This window comes from Notolabrus celidotus, chromosome 14 (genome assembly GCF_009762535.1).
Source record: "Notolabrus celidotus isolate fNotCel1 chromosome 14, fNotCel1.pri, whole genome shotgun sequence".
NCBI classification, from domain to species: Eukaryota; Metazoa; Chordata; class Actinopteri; order Labriformes; family Labridae; genus Notolabrus; species Notolabrus celidotus.
In genome coordinates this window covers 3,553,198-3,571,558 of record NC_048285.1, presented here as the reverse complement: position 1 = coordinate 3,571,558, position 18,361 = coordinate 3,553,198, and the positions used below count along the sequence as shown (strand labels likewise).

Below are 18,361 nucleotides of genomic sequence, written 5' to 3'. Positions count from 1 at the left end.
TTTACATTTCCACGTTTTTATTCTATATGAGCTTCAGACGGTTACTCAAGTGAAAGTCCAGAGAGTAAAAGTCTCCTTCATGGGTCTGCTCATAACTGATTGATGTCTGGAGCAGGTCAGGAGGTCAAAACTAGTAACAGCCTTTTTATAAGAGGTCACAAGAACCCCTGTGTTAATCTTTAACAGAGCTGTGGGTCGAAGGTAGAGTTCAAACTCATCTTAACGTCACGTTTAAGCGCAAAAACTGAGCTTGCATGTTTCAGAGAGATGGAAGAGGTCGACAGGTGTCAGCAGAAAGATCCTCATACTGTGGAGGAGAATAAAGACGGCTCACTCAGACTAACTGCTTCATATGGACCTTTGTATTAATGATGCACATTTGGTGTTAACTTCTTTATAAGAAATAGTTTCTGTTGATGAAAGTTAGGAAGGATAAAAGTATCTCAGTTGTACCCCTCCCTTATAAATCTTCATGCAGCCCTCGTGCTAATTCTGAATACTTCACACCATCGCCTGCTCTCTTGTACAGCTAAAGATGAAAAATGTTATAATACTGACATTAAACAGAATGTTCTGTCCTTCTGTATCAGTGTACATTTATTTAGACTTGATTACTCGGTCAGGAAACATTTCATGTTTATGTTTGTTGGACATTTTGCAGCCAAACACAAAATGAAGTGCCTTAAATATTTAGTGATGTCTTTTAGATCTCATGTATTATTAAATATGATGAATAACTAACTGTATTAAGTGTGGTATTGTTAATTGGCTCTTTTGTGAGTCATTCATTTTCTCCAGCGCTCCTCCAGAACTTTCTTCAGTTAAACAAAGACAAAACTGAAATGATTGTTTTTGGAGGAAGAAAGGTTAAAGGTTACTGCTCAGCTCCAATCTGCACAGATGAAATGTTCAAACCAAGCCAGAAACCTTGGTGTAGTCTTAGACTCAGACCTTCATTTCAGCAGCCACATTAAGACAATTACAAAGTCTGCCTGCTATCACCTTCAGAATATATCAAGGATTAAAGGACTCATGTCTCAGCAGGATGCAGACAAACTGGTCCATGCATTTATCTTTAGCAGACTAGACTACTGTAACGGGGTCTTTACAGGACTCCCTAAAAAGTCCATCAGACGACTGCAGCTCATACAGAATGCTGCTGCTCGAGTCCTAACAAGGACCAACAAAGTAGACCACATCACTCCAGTTCTTAGATCTCTACACTGGCTTCCTGTCTGTCAGAGAATAGACTTTAAAATCCTGCTGATGGTTTATAAAGCACTGAATGGTTTAGACCAGGGGTGTCAAACATGCGGCCCGCGGGCCAAAACCGTCCCGCCAGAGGTTCCAATCCGGCCCGCAGAAGTGAAAAGATTACAGAGAAGACATAAACTGCAATTTTTCAACAAAAGTAACTACTATTTCAGATTTGTCCTCTGGGGGTCACATACAATCATAGTGCTGACAGAGCAAACCAGAACCTGAACAGTACTCTTTTTCCAGGACATTTGTTCTCAAAGTGAGAAAATAGATGACTTGCTGTTTGCAAAATCCGGTTGAGATTCATGAAGACTTTTTAGAGCACTATAAGATGATCCACTAACTACTTACACTAGCACTACACCCCTGTATAAAACACTGTCCAGGAAGCACACTGTTCATGCTGGAGCTAAGGGGTCCAAAATAATCAACTTTACCTTCTTCATTATTATAATCTCTCTGCTCTTCTGCAGTAAACATTACACTGTGTGTGTCAGGGGAATGGGTAACCTGTGGGTTTGATGTGTTCCCAGCAGGTTTCAGGGCTTAAATAGTAAAATATTCAGCCCACTATGAGACTTATCATGGCAAAAAATACAACAGCTGTTTTTGTAAAAAGATAGTTCATTAAATGGGAACATTTTCAGAATGTACTTGTAGTTTTTTGGACTAAAACAAAAGGAAAAATGTAGAGTTGTCGTTATTTATAGGCCATTTTGTTATGATTTTGCTGGTCTGGCCCACTTCAGATCAACTTGGGCTCTATGTGGCCCCTGAATTGAAATGAGTTTGACGCCTCTGGTTTAGACCATAAATACATTGCTGATCTGCTGATACTTTATGAACCATCTGGACCTCTGAGATCATCAGGTCCTGGTCTGCTTTCAGTCCCTAGAGTCAGAATGAAACATGGTGAAGCAGCGTTTAGTCATTATGCACCACATATCTGGAACACACTCCCTGAAAACTGCAGGTCTGCTCCAACTCTCACCTCTTTTAAATCAAACACTAAGACTTTCTTGTTTGCCACTGCCTTCCTGGCTTAGCTCATTTTAACTCACTTTAAATTAACATTTTAATGTAATTTTTAATATATTTCTCATTTTCCTTTTCTTTTCTGTTTTATTATATTTGTCATTTTAATTATGTTCTTTTATGCTTGTCTGAATGTCTCCAATGCTTTTAATTTTTTAATGTAAAGCACATTGAGTTGCCCTCGTGTATGAAATGTACTATACAAATAAAGCTGCCTTGCCAGCAGGGTGTTTCTCATATAATTTAAAGATCATAGATGTCCCCTGATAGATTGTAGTCTTGATTTATTCTCTGTTTTTTTGGTAACATGCATGAAAGATCACAAACGAGACAGAGAGCCTGAGAGTAACGTGTCACTTTACTATCATCACATCACGTTCTCTTGCTGCCACACGCAGCTACACCCATGCAGAGCTTTAACTTGTATCACATTTTGAAGAAAACACAGTGATTCATATAAAAAAATGTCTCTTCACGTTCTCGTCCACCGACACCACAGAGATACAAAAGCTTTAATTCACGTCTAATTTCACAGTCTTCTATAGTCCACTTGGATCCTTAATGAGCTCCCTTCTGCACCATCTGTGTGAAGCGGTTGGTGATGGTCAGGGTGGTGTCGATGAAGCGCTCCACGCAGCTCTGCAGACACGTCTCCGTCCTGTAGTCCAGCTTGGAGCCGGGGCTGTCCACGCACTTGTCCCAGCAGACGTCAGTGAAAGTGTGCACCTGGAACAAACAGACAAAGATGTTTCATTGACATAGAAGTGTGAAACAAATAAGCTCTGATGATGGACGCATGAACAGAACTGATTCTGAGTATGAGAGAGAGACACACAGTAAAGTGTCTGCTACACTCGTCAAAACACAAGACAGCTTTATCTCTAAAGAAGATCCTGAGTTCAGTAAATAAAAACAAAAACACAACCACAATGCTGGGAGGGGATTAGTCAGAATATCAGTCAGATTACAGGTCAAATATAACTTGCCTTTAGGAACTAGCTGTGTGAATTACAGTTCAGGAATATTACATTTTATTAGCTGTAGCTGTGCCTACACTGAGCCTGTTTATGGAGGGAGGGAGGTACTGTCAAATTAACTCTGTCACCCCAGAAATGACTTAGTTATGAAGAATGCTGTAACAAGTGTGAGGGGGAAACTAGTCTTGATGACTAATAGGTATACTAAATTGTCAAATGCTATATTATTGCTCCTGTGACACAATCAATTGGAAGTCGCCACTTCACAGGGTCACTCTTTAAACCGAAACACCGGTCAACAGATGCTTTGTCCTGTCTCAGCAAAGCAGTGAGGGTACTTTTATCCTATCTTGTGTTGACATTAGCACCAAACATGCAGGCTGTGGAAAATCCACAGGAAGTGATGATGAATTGGGTCATAGTCGCATTTGGTATCAGTAAAAGTCCCTCCTCTATGATATTTGAAAGGTATTGTCCATGCATCTGGCTTTTTGTCTTTTTTTTTTTCTCCCTGTATTGATCACCTGTGTTTTGAGTAAAGGTGAGGACAGATAAGACTGATCCATCCCCTGTTCTTTGCCCGACATGTAAAATGTTCAGAAAACTTTGAATATTATAATTAGCAGAAACAATGTAAAGAAATGGAGTTAATTGCTCCTGCAGGTTGCACCAGCTGGCTGTAAGAAAAGTGTTTTTATACAAATAGTGTGTTTATACTTTTAGCCTCTGTCTGCATTTTAATGCAGACAGAGGCTAAAATTACTGAGTCTGACATTGCACTCCGCCTCTGGGACTTTCTTCATCCTCCTCATAAGCTTCCCTGCTGTAGCTTTTCTGTTGCGACTGCTCATCCACCTCAATGAGTTCTACCTCCTCCATGTCATCAGTGATCATCACATCATCCCTGGGAGGGAGCAGTCTTTCCAGCTGGAACATGAGATGTTCTGGGAGCCAATGTTTCTCTGGGAATTCCACCTGGAACTTGAAGATCAGCTGTCCCTTTTCATAAGGCTCCTTGTAAACCGGCATACCCTAACTCTGATCACATTTGATGTCACCATGCTTGATTACTTCACCTGGTGATGAGTTTAAATGTTTCTGATATCTGAATCTGTATTTTAAAAAAACTGCACACCCTCTGGAATAATCTAGACCTGATCTGACAAGTCTAGGTATAGTAGTTTTGGATCAGGACTTGATTATCACAACGAAACAACACATGAATACTTTCTGTGTGTCATTTTGATGTGAAATCTGAATTTAAGGTTATATTTGAATAAACATGAGGAAATAAAGTTTAATCAGATGGTAGGCTGCTGTAAGCCTGGGAGTGTTTGCATAATAACAGTGGGATTGAGTCTAGGTAATTCTAAATGTCATATTCTATAAAAAGAGCAATCATCATAAAGCACAGAGGCATGCATTGTGAGATCTTTAATGACAGCTTGCAGTAAAGTCTGGTGTCTCTGCTGCATGTGGCCTCCCTGTCTGTACACATATATAAGCAGTTAGCATGGCTAGCATACAGACCTGGGCCTGGAACTGAGCCTTCTGCTGCTCGATGGCGATCATCCGCTGAAGCTCCGACGCCTCTGCTTTCTCTGAAGCGTTGTAGTCAAAATTATCCATGATGTCTCTAAACTGTCACAAAGATACCTCTGAACCTCTGAACTCACGTTGACGAGCTGCGTTACTGAGTTTAGGTAAGGGGAGGTGACCTTCGTTTCCACCGCTGCTGTCTCTGAGTCACCGCAGATCTACAAATCACAGGATGGGGTAAACACACGGAGGTCTGAGCCTGGGTCATTTACAAATCTACGGGCGGAAGTGACGCAAGCGCTGCAAAGATATTTCGTGTTTGAGAGAAGCTGACGCAAGAAAATGATGAAGTATTTGGAAAATAGGGACCTTTTTATGGTTCCTTTACAATATTTGACATAGATATAATTTGTTTCTATACGAAAACATTTTTATCTGCAAATAATTATAGCAAAACAAAGGTGCTTCAAGAAAAAACAAGCACATTTAACACGGATAGATTTGATATTGATTATTGTCCTCCCTCTGCTTTGTTCCTCTGTCATAAGAAACATGTATTTCATAAAAAAAATAAAATAATAATATGTTGTTGTTGTTTATACTCAATGTAAATGTTTATAATGGCCCAAAAATATCATTAGATAATCACTAGATGATCTATAAATATAAAGGCTCTCTGGGATTGCTTTATGTAATTCTCATTGTCCAAAATAATGGTAGAAATTTACAGTAAGACTTTATAAATTCTTACAAATCTTGAAAACACGACCAAATATGGTGTGTAGATAGTGTGGATAGTGTAGATAACACACGAAAAAAATGGATGAATTAGATAGGAAAAAATTATGTTAGAACTTAACCTTTGAAATATTTTATTTATTATTTTTTAAGTTTTATTCTATCGAGCTGCATTTATTTATTGTCTAGTTTAAATTTTAGTCACTTTTTAAAGTATATACTCCTATTTTGAAATATTATAAACATATATGTAATATTTATTCTGTTCATTTTATTTATTTATTTATTATTATTCATTCAATTTATTGTAGATTATTTCAATTTTTATTGAGTATTAATTAGATCTTATCATTTTATGATTTTTACCTCTCAGTATTCTAATATTTCATTCTGTTTTACTTTGCTTTATTTACTTTTAGTGCAGCATCTTAGTTTATTTTACTGGTTTCATCTATTAGTTTCTTTATTTTAGTAATACATTTTATTTTGGTGAGTATTAACATTTTATTTTACCTCAAGTGTTTCCTCACAGCTGATTTTTTTATTCTTTAATTTTTTTATAACTATTATAGCATAAATAATCTTAACCTTACAGGTTTGGGGTTGGGATTGGGATATGGGGGCGTCTTCTTCTTATTATTATTGTTTTTTTATTTATTTTAATTCAATTTTTCTCATGTACAGCACTTTGTGTTAAAACATCACTGTATGAAAAGCGCTTTACAAATAAAGTCTGATTGATAATATATTAGGATGAAGCAGCTTCCTGATCTCCTCTTACACGTAATATCTTGATGACGCACCATCGCAGTAACTACATCCGGGTAACTGTGTTGACCTTGATTGGTTGTTCATCATGGCGGCGATCGTCAGGTTGAGTTCTGTGTGTCGCAGAGGAGTCAAACGTGAGTTTATACATCTTTTCTCCTCGTGTTTCTCTCTCTGTCACCTTCACGTGTTCACTTTGATGTCGTGGTTTGATGGAGACGTGTCAGAAGGAGGGTCGTGATGTCTGTGTGGATAATCACGACAGTTGAGGACTACTCCTTTCAAGTTCACGACTCTGAGCTGCTGTTAGATAAGCTAACTGTTCCTGTTGTTATCACTGAGTTTCATTATAAGTTATAAAATCACTTACTGTCTTATAAAGTGAATTAATCTCATATCAGAGGGTTTAATGTTGATTCACTGAGGGAGGGTTGAATTTCCTGCCATGGGGACATCAGGCTGGTCGACCGTGACGTTATCTCACGCTCTCCAAACCCCATTCATAAAAATATAAATTTAACCTTACGCTCATATTTCCTCCTTGAAGTGTAATAAAGCTCAGTGAAGGTTCATACTGATGTTAAAACCCTCTGTGTGTGATCCGGCGACTTTAAACCTCACTAATGAGCATCAAATCTCCTTCTGTTAAAGTTCATGTGAGGTAAAGTCAGCTCGACACCGCCCTCATATGACTAACTGTGTGGACAGCTTCCAAACCAGAACTCTGCTGAAACCTCAGGCTTGTTTTCCTCTCTTCCCTCTTTCAGACCTTTATTTGATGCAGGACTTCTTTCTGACTTGTTGCTCATTTCAAGGAATAAGTCTTTGCACATCATTTGCACATAATGTTAAAAATTTAAGTGAAAGCAGCCATAACTTTACAGTTGTATATTTGCTGTATAATGTCATGCTTAGTAACATATTTTTATGAGTACTGTAAAACAATTAATTTTCAAAACCCTGTAATCACATTATTCAATCCGTCAGACTATTAGAAATTAAATCAATGAAAAATACAAAAAAAAGAATAAATAGAAGACCCCCCCATCCCAACCCCATTATAATAAAATAACAATAATAAAAAAATAATAAATAAGTTGTCCATAATTAACTCAGGATTAACCGTTAATTAATTGCACATTTTTTATCTGTTGTAAACGTAACTTTAAGGGATATTTTTTAAGTTTTATTTATTTATGTATTTATTTATTTATTTATTTGTGTATTTATTTATTTCTTTCTGTATGTCTGTATTTATTTATGTCTGTATTTATTTATTTCTGTATTTATTTATTTCTGTATTTGTGTATTTATTTATTTATTTGTGTATTTATGTATTTATTTATTTATTTATTTGTGTATTTATGTATGTATTTATTTATTTGTGTATTTATTTATTTATTTATGTATTTATTTATTTGTGTCTTTATGTATTTATTTATTTAATTATTTATGTATTTGTGTATTTATGTATGTATTTATTTATTTATGTATTTATTTATTTGTGTATTTATTTATTTATTTTATGTATTTATTTATTTATTTGTGTATTTATTTATTTATTTTTTGTTTAAGAGGGATAGGAAATGTGGGGAGTAGATGTTTTTAATTCTCACAACATGGAGGTGGACTAATATGCATGCATTATGAGCACACAGCAGAAAATCCTTCAGATGAACCTGTAAAGGTTAACTGAACATCCCCTGTTATATTGCTAGCATATCTCACATTATCAAAGTACATAATTCTTTATTTTGGGGATGCAACCAAACTTCTCATTTCCTCATCACTCACTTTAAAGCTCCTGTAGGGAGTTTTTTTTTAACTTGAAGTAAAACAGATGGAAATGAAAAGTGATGCAACTCTATCTATGAAAGAGTTCAGGACTTTAAATGTATTTATAAAGGGAGCATGTACAATATTAAACGCAAGTGTTACCATTTGATGCATTGGACGAGAGTTAGCTTAGTTAGCTCTTAGAGTGAATCACAGATCTGAATGTGGTCTGGTCAGGTGCTCTGCTTTCACAGAAAAAGCTAAGAGCCCAAAGGCAGAACCACGAAAGGGTGCATAGCAATCTCTAAAAGAAGAGATTCCTGTAAGAGAAGGGAGGGGGCAGTATGTGTTTGTTACTGTTGTTGACAGTTCAGAGAAAGCAGGATGAGATTATTATCAAAAAGTACAGCCTCTGTTTGTGAAGGACACAATCAGCAAATAGGTAGCACGCCTGTTTTTGTCCAGAAGGGGTGAATCAAACCAAACGTTCCTCAGTGGAGCTTTAACAGTCAAATGATTGAATGTAGCTGAAACTGTCCCCTTCAAATTGCTTCTTTCTGTCAAACTGAAAGTTCAAACCACAACATATTATTCGCAAAATGTAATTCGAAAATCCCAACTTTTAAGAAGCTTGACCCTTTTAAGTGTTTGACATTTAGCCTCAAAAATCCCCCCCAAAAATGTACCACTCATCACTTCAATTAGTCCTCTTTAGATCAATCAGTCCCTGCAGCTGTAGTCTATTATGTGTATGAGTCATTCCATGTAAGCCATGGTGAAGTTTGATATCTGATGTGTTTTTCTGTCTTGTGTTTCAGCTCTGTTTTACCAAAGCACTTTGCTGGCCAGGCCGCTGGTCGTACCGTACAAACACCAGGAGCAGCCGTACCAGCTGACGGCGAGGATCCACTCGTCACAGGCTCTTTATGGTCAGTGTGTGTTCACTCTGTTATTTCTACAACACATGTTAAAGCCGTCTTTGTAAGAGTGTGTCTCAGGGTATCTTACACGATGCTGGAGATAAAGATTTGTTAAAGTGGTCCAAAGTCCAGCTCACTGATCACTGTGCAGAGAGAGCAAACATTAACACGATTAATGGACGCATTAATGGACGTTTAATTTGTTGTTTTCTTGAGTCAGCGTCACAGATGTGTTGTTTTCCTGTTGAGTGATGTGTTTACGTGCCGCCTGTTGCTTCAGTTTTATATGATAGCAGACAGATGTCTCTGTGGTTTATGGCCGGTAGTTGTAGCCCAGATTTAGCGCCTCAGATGCTAATAGTGGTGTCAGTATTTCAACACCGGTTCATGTAAGGCATGTCTAAAGCGAGTGACCTTAAGTGTGACCCACTATTTCAGGTGACTGGGTCATTCACACACAGAGGAGGGAGGAGGATGGTCTATAGAGCGAGAACTCTAAGGAAGGTATCAAATGTCAAAACTAAAGTTCATGTGGGGAGCTTTTAGCTGGTTATGAATAATAAAGTGAAGCCTCTTTATGTGCTTTAAAAACAAACAAACAAACAAACACAGCAGGGAGAAGAGAGATCCATTTGTCCACACGTGTTGCCAGAATCAACACAAACTCAAAGCTCCTCATTGGAGCTTTAACAGACTACATTTTAAATCGCTATGTTGTTACATTTAGACATTGTGAGCTGCTTTTTTATGAAATGCAAACCTGAAAATAACATTTCTGAAGTTTCGGTTTCATATTGTAGGAAGAAACTGCATTGCATGGAAGTTGGTGTAAGCATTCATTCAATTGACCTTTAATAGTCTCTGAGTACCGCTTGAAATGAGTGTGAAGGTTCAAGGATCCTGGAGCTTCAGATCAAAGAGTACGTGGTTACAATTCACAGCGGAAGGTGAAACCACATTGTTTAGCTCTACACTTCTACTTTTATTAGTCTCAAACAAACAAGAGAAAAGCTGCAGAAGTCAATCCTACAACCTTGAGCAGCTTGAACTTTTGGCTCCCTCGTCTTTTAAATACATGCCTGAAAATAACGCAAGCTTTAAGAACCCACCTTGTCCTGCAGCTTCATTCATGGATTTTATCTTCCTTTTAAAATATGTCTTGCATTTTAGTTTGACAGAGACAGGACACTTACTTTAAAGGTGACATATCATGCAAAATGGACTTTTTAATGGTTCTCTACCTGAAATATGTTTCCCTGTCTACAAACCCCCCGTTTCTGATCTCTATACCTTTCTGTAAATGTGTGTGAAACGAGCCGTTTCAGACTTCAGTGTTTTTGTTACGTAACAACAATATCCGGTCTGTCACGGAGTCAGAGCTCAGAGCTTGTTCAGCCCATAGACCAGGCATGTCCAAAGTACGGCCCGGGGGCAAATTGCGGCCCGAGGTCCCTTTTTATTTATGGCCCCAAGCTTCCATCTCAAATTGTGTTATTCATAGCAAAGAAATTAATCACCTTTTGAATCATCTGTACATTTGCAGTTTCTTTCAAGCACACAAACAAAACTAAAGTCAATCCAGAAATGTCTCAAAAAGCTTCACATGGACTACCTGTCTAAAGCCAAAGCACTGGAAATTCTCCAAGACGGCAATAAAGAAGAAAAACAAGAACTCTTAAAGTTGACAGGTTTTCAAATTAATGTTTTCATCATGATGAGAAAATGTTCTTGATGAACACTAAATGTTAAGAAGACACAAAAGAGGAAACAAGACAAGATCAAAATTATGAAATTGTACAGAAAATACAAAAATTGGTACATAAATTTTTTTTTCAGAACTCAGGAAAATGATTATTTTGTTCTTAAAATGTTGTCTGCTGGTCAGAAAAGTCTTAAAAACAACATGAAAAAGAAGTGTGATGAAATCCAGGTCGTGATCCATAGGAAAATAATGATACAATATTTTTTCCCACATTGCCCGACCCTAATGAAAAACATTTTCCCCCAGAAGAAGATAATGTTTGCTGATCTTTACATGGTACTTCCTAGTTACTGTTTTATTGAGAAAACATATAAAATAATTGACATTAAAGAGATATTTCATAGATAACTTTTAGGATTCCAAATCCCAGTAGGAGCCACTGGCCCTGAGGTATTCTGACAACATCATATGTGGCCCTCTTTGAAAAAAGTTTGGACACCCCTGCCATAGACTGTATAAAATAATACTGAATCCCCTCCTCCGTTTTTCATTACCTGCACACATGTGTGCTAACAAGGAGCTTAGGAGGGAGGCATGCTAGTTGTAGGCTGTCTTAATAAACACAAAGGTCGGTTTTACTCCCCACGTCTGCAGATTTGAAGATCTAGTGGATGATTTTTATTTATCATGGATAAGTGCTAGCGCTAGTTAGCATAGCCACATAGCTACATGTTCGTAGCTGTGTACCAAGACACACATCGACATACTGATAAATAAAACAACAAGAAACACTAAATCTGTGACCAATCCTTCAGAAAGGTCCTGCTACAGGCGCCTCTCCGTCAGGATCAGATTCTGGATCAGATTCAGAGGGTTGAAGTAACGCGATCTCTGAGCAGCCGTGTATATTCAGCCAACATGTAAACATTAGATCAACGTGCTGGAGAGCCGAGGCACATCCACTTCCTGAGGGGGCGTGGTCAGAGAGAAAGCAGAGTGTTCTGATGAGGACTGAAGAAGAGGGTTTTTCAGGCAGACCAAAATCTGATTTCAAAGTGTTTTTTTGGGCATAAACTTTAAAGACATGTTTTGGGGACCTCTTAGACCAATATATATTGATGAAAAAAGCGTGATATGTCACCTTTTAATCTAAATTGAATGCAAAATTCCTGACGGCTCAGTTGGAGTCTTAAATATCCAAACTACGTCCGCCTTGCAGCTCTTTACATCCTGAGTGTTTGAAAGGTGAAAGATCCTCGATACAAAGTGTTCTTATTTCTGACAAGAGGAAGATTTAAGTTTGTCTTAAATCTCAACCTATCCCTGTAAAGTCTGAATGCACACGTCATCTAGCCTGGAGTTACTTTCTTCTCTGTTAACCTGCTCTCTCTCTGGCTCCACAGCGGGTTCTGGATCTAAAGCTGCCTCTCTGCACTGGACAGCAGAGCGAGTAGTGAGCATCCTGCTGCTGGCCCTGGGACCGGCAGCGTATTTCAGTCCCTCTCCTGTCATCGATTACTCGCTGGCTGCTGCTCTGACCCTGCACGGACACTGGTAAGGCCGACAAACACAACCCGAACCCTTTAGAATCAGCTCTGGATGTGAACGTTTTTAAAATGTACACATGAAGGTTTTCCTTACTCTCTTTTATCCCGTCACGTCAGCCACATGTTTAGCGAGGGAAACTGCTCTGTCCTTCACATTTCTGTAAAACTGATATCTCAGGAACACAGAGAGGAGACATCTTTAAATGTTTCACAAGCTTTAACTTCAACTCAAGGATGAACTGATTGTATTCCGGTGATCTGCGGTAACTGCGGCCTCTAAAATAAGTCAATAGTTGTGACACAATTTCACACAGATGTCTTATAAGATGAAATGACATCCTGACAGTTTTAAAGGTGACATATCACGCTCTTTTCATCAATATATATTGGTCTAAGAGGTACCCAAAACATGTCTTTAAAGTTTATGCTCAAAAAAACACTTTGAAATCAGATTTTGACATGCCTGAAAAATCCTCTTCTTCAGTCCTCCTCAGAACACTCTGTTTTCTCTCTGACCACGCCCCCTCAGGAAGTGGATGTGCCTCGGCTCTCCAGCACGTTGATCTAATGTTTACATGTTGGCTGAATAGACACACTGCTCACAGATCGCGTTACTTCCACCCTCTGAATCTGATCCAGAATCTGATCCTGATGGAGAGGTGCCTGTAGCAGGACCTTTCTGAAGGATTGGTCACAGATTTAGTGTTTCTTGTTGTTTTATTTGTCAGTATGTAGACGTGTGTCTTGGTACACAGCTACAGCTACAGCTATGAACATGTAGCTATGTGGCTATGCTAACTAGCCCTAGCACTTATCCATGATAAATAAAAATCATCCACTAGATCTTCAAATCTGCAGACGTGGGGAGTAAAACCGACCTTTGTGTTTATTAAGACAGCCTACAACTAGCATGCCTCCCTCCTAAGCTCCTTGTTAGCACACATTTGTGCAGGTAATGAAAAACGGAGGAGGGATTCAGTATTATTTTATACAGTCTATGGGCTGAACAAGCTCCGAGCTCTGACTCCGTGACAGACCGGATATTGTTGTTACGTAACAAAAACACTGAAAACTGAAACGGCTCGTTTCACACACATTTACAGAAAGGTGGAGAAATCAGAACAGGGGCAGAATGGATTCTTTTCATTCTCGGGGGGTTTGTAGACATGCCAGGGACACATATTTCAGGTAGAGAACCGTTAAAAAGTCCATTTTGCATGATATGTCACCTTTAAGAGAAACTGGGGGTGAATTCAACTTTATAACAAGGCTCTTTAGCCGAGTGTCAGAGTCTGGCATCCGAAGGCAATTCATGATCCCGACTAAAACCTTCCATTTTTAATTTTTCATATCTGCACCATGTTGTTACTTTAAAGTTAAGACTCATTCATTGCAAGTAAAACCCACAAGAAAATATTTAGTTTTTCAGGTTCACAGTCTGAGAGTGAAGCCTCGGTGTGTCTTAATATTTACTGTGAAACTGAGACTTTCCAGAAACAGATGAACAGGCGCTACTCGAGGGATTTTTGCAGACATATCTGAGGGAGGAGTTTGATTCATTTTTATCTGAACACATGATCGCTTCTTAAGTTGCTGTCTGGACTGAAAACAATCCAAAGTTTGGTTTCCAGCAGCATAGATTGGTGTAGATGTTTCCTGATCATCTCTCCCTGTAGAGATTTAGTTTGTTTACTGACCCTGATGAGACAAGAGCCAAACTCTGAGCCACGCTGGTTTGCTGTGTGGAGGATCGGAGGTGTAATCTAAGTCATCTCGTCGTCGCTGTCGGCACAGATTCGGTCAGGCCCGGTTAGTTCCGGCTCTGTTTGCAGACTTCAGAGGGTGGCTTTGGCTTAGCGTCGCAGCGGCGTGTTCTCCCATCCGTCAGAGCGCAGACCGAACAGCATGGCAGGTGTAGGCCACAAATCCCAGTCATGAGTAGTGATAAGTCCGGTTAAGCAACAGCTATGTATCTCAAAGGGGTCACGCCGTGTCCTCCCCGGCCAAAACCACTTAGATGAATTCTCCAGTGTCATTTGGCGTCGGCACAAGCGATGGTTGAAGCATGAGTGGGTTGGAAAGCTTCCTCTTTCCAGCGAGTAACCCCGGATAAGTGAAGTCCACCTAATAGGATTTTATTGCTCTGAGGAATGTTGGAACTGAACGTAAACCTGATGAGCACGGCGCCAGCTGAACCTAAACCCTTTATCGCCCTCTTTCTGGTTCTTATGTGTAGAAAGAAGACACCTTAAAGTATCGGATGTTACTGACAATCTGAACACTGAAGGTTGTAGATTAAGTTTACAGATACTGGGTTTGACTTTGGTCACTAATGCTTTGATTTGTCAATATTCAAGTCTGGGATCCCATCACAAGGAAAGTCAGGAGGCAGCTTTTGTCGTAGATATAATTTTCACTCCTAATTTAGGCGTGTCCATGTCTTATGTTTGAAATAAATGCACAAAGACTAAAACTGAAAGGATATCTTTCTTGTTCTTAAAGCTGGGGTTGGTAGTCAGACTTAGATCCACTTTTTGTTATACTGGTTAAAATGATCTTTATGTCCTGATGGCAATCAATACATAATGTGTTCTTAAAACAGAAGGAAGAAAAGCTGCTATCTACAGCTGGAGTAAACCTGGGATAAGACCAACCAATCCCTGCCATCAGGAGCCAAATGATGAAACCAATCAAATCCTGTCCTGCTGTTCTGCCCACCTCCTGCGCGTACATTTCCCCGGCGTTCACTCCCCGTCCCCTGACTCTACTGACTGCCCCTCTCGCTCCACCTCGGGCCTGTCCCCTCTGACCCGATGAGGTGCTTTGCTCAGGACTGTAGTCCGGATCAGAGTCTAAAAAGCTCTCACCACGGGGCTCTGACAAGCAGAAGAATTAATGACATTGTATTGTAGCGTCTGTCCGGACGCTGTAGGGATGACGAGCCGATTGGTGAACACGTTGATCTTTAATAACCGGTCACTGTCAGCCGTGATCACGCCAACCAACAAAACAACAATCAATGTTTGAATGAATGAAAAACTTCTCCTCTTGTCTCTCCTCTCTCCCGCTCACTGTGAGTTGTGAGTACTAACAGTAGCCATGTTTGTTTGTGTTTTTAACCTTAACGAGGACCGGTTTTGAATCAGTCACCATCATATGGTCGTGAATCAGCTGCTCTCATGCATGTGAGCGGGGGCGTCGTTTTGGAGGAGCTCTGAGTGGCTCCGAGGGAGGAGGGGAGGGGTTAGACAGAGTCCTGAGGAAATGCTACATTCAAATTCATGCTAATTTTCCGTGACTACCAACCCTAGCTCTAACCTAAAAGTTGTACTTTTTGTTGCTCGTCTTCTGTTTTTCTGATCCCTCGTCCGTTTTCGTCTTGCAGGGGTATCGGGCAGGTCTTGACAGATTACGTCCACGGCGAACCGAAGATCAAGATGGCCAACGCGGGTCTCTTCCTCCTCTCCACGGTCACCTTCGCCGGCCTCTGCTACTTCAACTACAACGACGTGGGCATCTGCAAAGCCCTCGCCCTGCTGTGGAGCAAATAAACATAACTGTGGACTGGGAAAGTTGGGAGGACCTAGACAACTGGGACGGGACGGGAGCTTTGTGTTCCTGGCTGATTGTAAAAAATTCAAGGTGTTCTATGTAAATTCTTATAAATATATCATTTTGACAATATTACAGCGATTCACAGGCGTGTAATTGTAATTAATGTTGATCAGTTCGGGCTCGTCTCTGTGGTGATGTCTCGCTCACGTAGTTGAGAAGTGGGTCGACATCAGGCGTCCATTTTTCTACATCCGGCGTCCTCGGTTTAAGATTTGTTCCCTCTGAAACTTTTTGTTCCTTAGCTCGTCCGTTTATTTAAAAATATCACGACCAATTTTACAAATATTTACAGGGGACATCCACGGCTTCAACAAAACGGTGACATTTGACAGCTAATTTATTGTTTTCTTGTGGCGGACTCGTTAAATGTTTTGATTCTCGATGTGTACATACTATGTTTTGCTCTTAGACCCCTCGGGAGGAAGTCACCCTCCACACTAACCCACCTAGAAACCTAATTTACACACACACACACACACACACACACACACACACACACACACACACACACACACGTCATGAATCTTGCACCATCAGTCACATGTTGTTCTGTGGTTTGCAGCAGAACAGAGGGTATCGAGTATTTCGTGCAACCAACGTGTTTAGTCAGGAAACTGATGGGATCATTGCATCGTTGGGTTTTTGTGCAGGTGCCAACTTTCTTACCTTTTCGTGTGAAGCTAAAAGGCACAGATATCCACTTTAAAACCTCACGTCTGTAGGGTTTTTTTCATGTTCGTCTGAAAAATGCTTCCAGAGAATGATTAGAAAGCACAGGGGGTGATGCTGACTGATGTTTTCATCTGAATTAGAGTGTTTAGTTTCTTTATTATCAAAGTTATTCCAGTACTGATACCTGCACGGGCACAGCAGCAGTAATGATGTTACCCAGCTGAAGACTGACTCGTTCCTACCTCTCTAAATCAGCCTGCTTAATAAATATGAAGTACGACTGCCTGCAGAGTAGAAAAGGTGAGCTGATGTGTGGAAGCGTTTTCCTGTCGAACACCAAACAGCACAGATACGACGATCTGCAGTGATCCTTTCTTAATTTTCAGTCTCCCCGTTGTGACCCAGATGATAACCTGCCTGCTGCTCTGAGGGTTTATTAAAAAGGTGTGGGGGGGGGGTCCATCACAAATTCATCCAGCAAACACAACAGCTAAAGAAGTGTAGCGTGCACTTGTAAGGTAACAGTGTGTGATCTAGAGCAGGGTCTGCTGCAGGATGCCGTCCTCTGCAGGGGAAATATCACTCAGTCCAATAAAAGCCTCGTCATGCCGTAACGTCGTGTTTGACTTCAAACTGCTTCCACTGTGAGAGTGTGCAAACTGCAACATTTAAAACATGATTCAAAATGTTCATTAGTTTTGAATATGCTTGGAAGTTTTTTTCTTAAATGTATAAAAAGCTTAAATAATAAAACCCTAAATGCACGCGCAGGCTGTATAATCACGAGACGAAACGGCTTCCAGTGTTGTGCTTTCCTGAAACATGTAGCGGTGCTCGCAGCGTTTCATAGCTTCACACACACAATCCTTGCATGCAGCTCATAATGAAGGCAAGAATCAGCGTTACGGGCTGAGTTAGCCTGTTGTCATTTTGTTGCCTCTACGTCAGTCATCGTTTGTAATATCTGTTCCATTCATGTCTGTTCAGATTATACGCACAAAATAAGATGTGGAAGGAAAATGTTCTGTTCCTGCCTCAGCAGAATAAAGCTGGCTTTACACATTTCTTTTATAGTTTCATTTTTTTATTACCAAACATTATTATCAATGTCAACAATGTGAAGACAGTACAAAAGATATATCATATAAAAAGTAAAAAAAAATCCTGCAACATCAGTCAGCACTAAGGCACATTTAAAGTGTAACAACCATAAAAACATTGTAACTGAAGTTAAAGAGAATAAGAAGTGACATGAATTAAAATGTTAAAGTGAATGAATAAATATGAAACATGATTGAATATTGTAAAATGAGTTGAAGGTGAAGTGTGTGGTACAGGTACTTTACCACAGGGGCACAGAGGATAACCCTAACAGTTTGTTTATGTTTAACGAGCGGCCACATGACGTGCAACATTTGAAAACGAAGCAAAGAGCGGCTGTTGTTCGTAAATTATTCGTATTGAAAGATGTTTCTGATGGTCCTTGCTGGAGCTTTTTGTCCTCAGAAGCCACCGTGGTTTCACCAACGGGAGGGGTGAGTAACCACCAATTTACACAGGATGCGCAGCGTCTCGTTACAGCTCCGTCTCTGGAGTGTGCCCCCGTGCAACTCGTCAGAGATACGCTTCAACCCTAACCCTAACCCACAGTATTTTTCAGTGGACTTAGTTCTTAAACCTAACCCTTAGTTTTTGTCAGTGGACTATATCCCTAACCCGAACCTTTGGGCTTACTCACAATTTCCCCCTCAGATGACACTAGTGCTAAACACTCAGGGTTCTTGCCTAACCCTTACCCACAGTATTTGTCAG

The 18,361-nt window shown here is 39.8% G+C and overlaps 2 protein-coding genes across 2 annotated transcripts; one reads left to right on the top strand and one right to left on the bottom strand.

Annotated features, from left to right (window-relative positions):
* Positions 1-2,632: 2,632 nt before the first annotated feature.
* On the bottom strand, positions 2,633-5,059 carry timm8b (translocase of inner mitochondrial membrane 8 homolog B (yeast)). The gene is made up of 2 exons (XM_034701881.1): positions 4,803-5,059; positions 2,633-3,021 (listed from the first exon to the last, which is right to left on the bottom strand). The coding sequence occupies exons 1-2, from the start codon at positions 4,899-4,901 to the stop codon at positions 2,854-2,856; spliced, it is 267 nt and encodes an 88-aa protein (XP_034557772.1). The 5' UTR covers positions 4,902-5,059; the 3' UTR covers positions 2,633-2,853.
* A 1,262-nt stretch (positions 5,060-6,321) lies between these two features.
* On the top strand, positions 6,322-17,614 carry sdhdb (succinate dehydrogenase complex, subunit D, integral membrane protein b). Its single transcript, XM_034700646.1, has 4 exons — positions 6,322-6,454; positions 8,912-9,022; positions 12,119-12,269; positions 15,648-17,614. Exons 1-4 carry the CDS (start codon positions 6,406-6,408, stop codon positions 15,811-15,813), a joined length of 477 nt encoding a protein of 158 aa, XP_034556537.1. The 5' UTR covers positions 6,322-6,405; the 3' UTR covers positions 15,814-17,614.
* Positions 17,615-18,361: the final 747 nt, after the last annotated feature.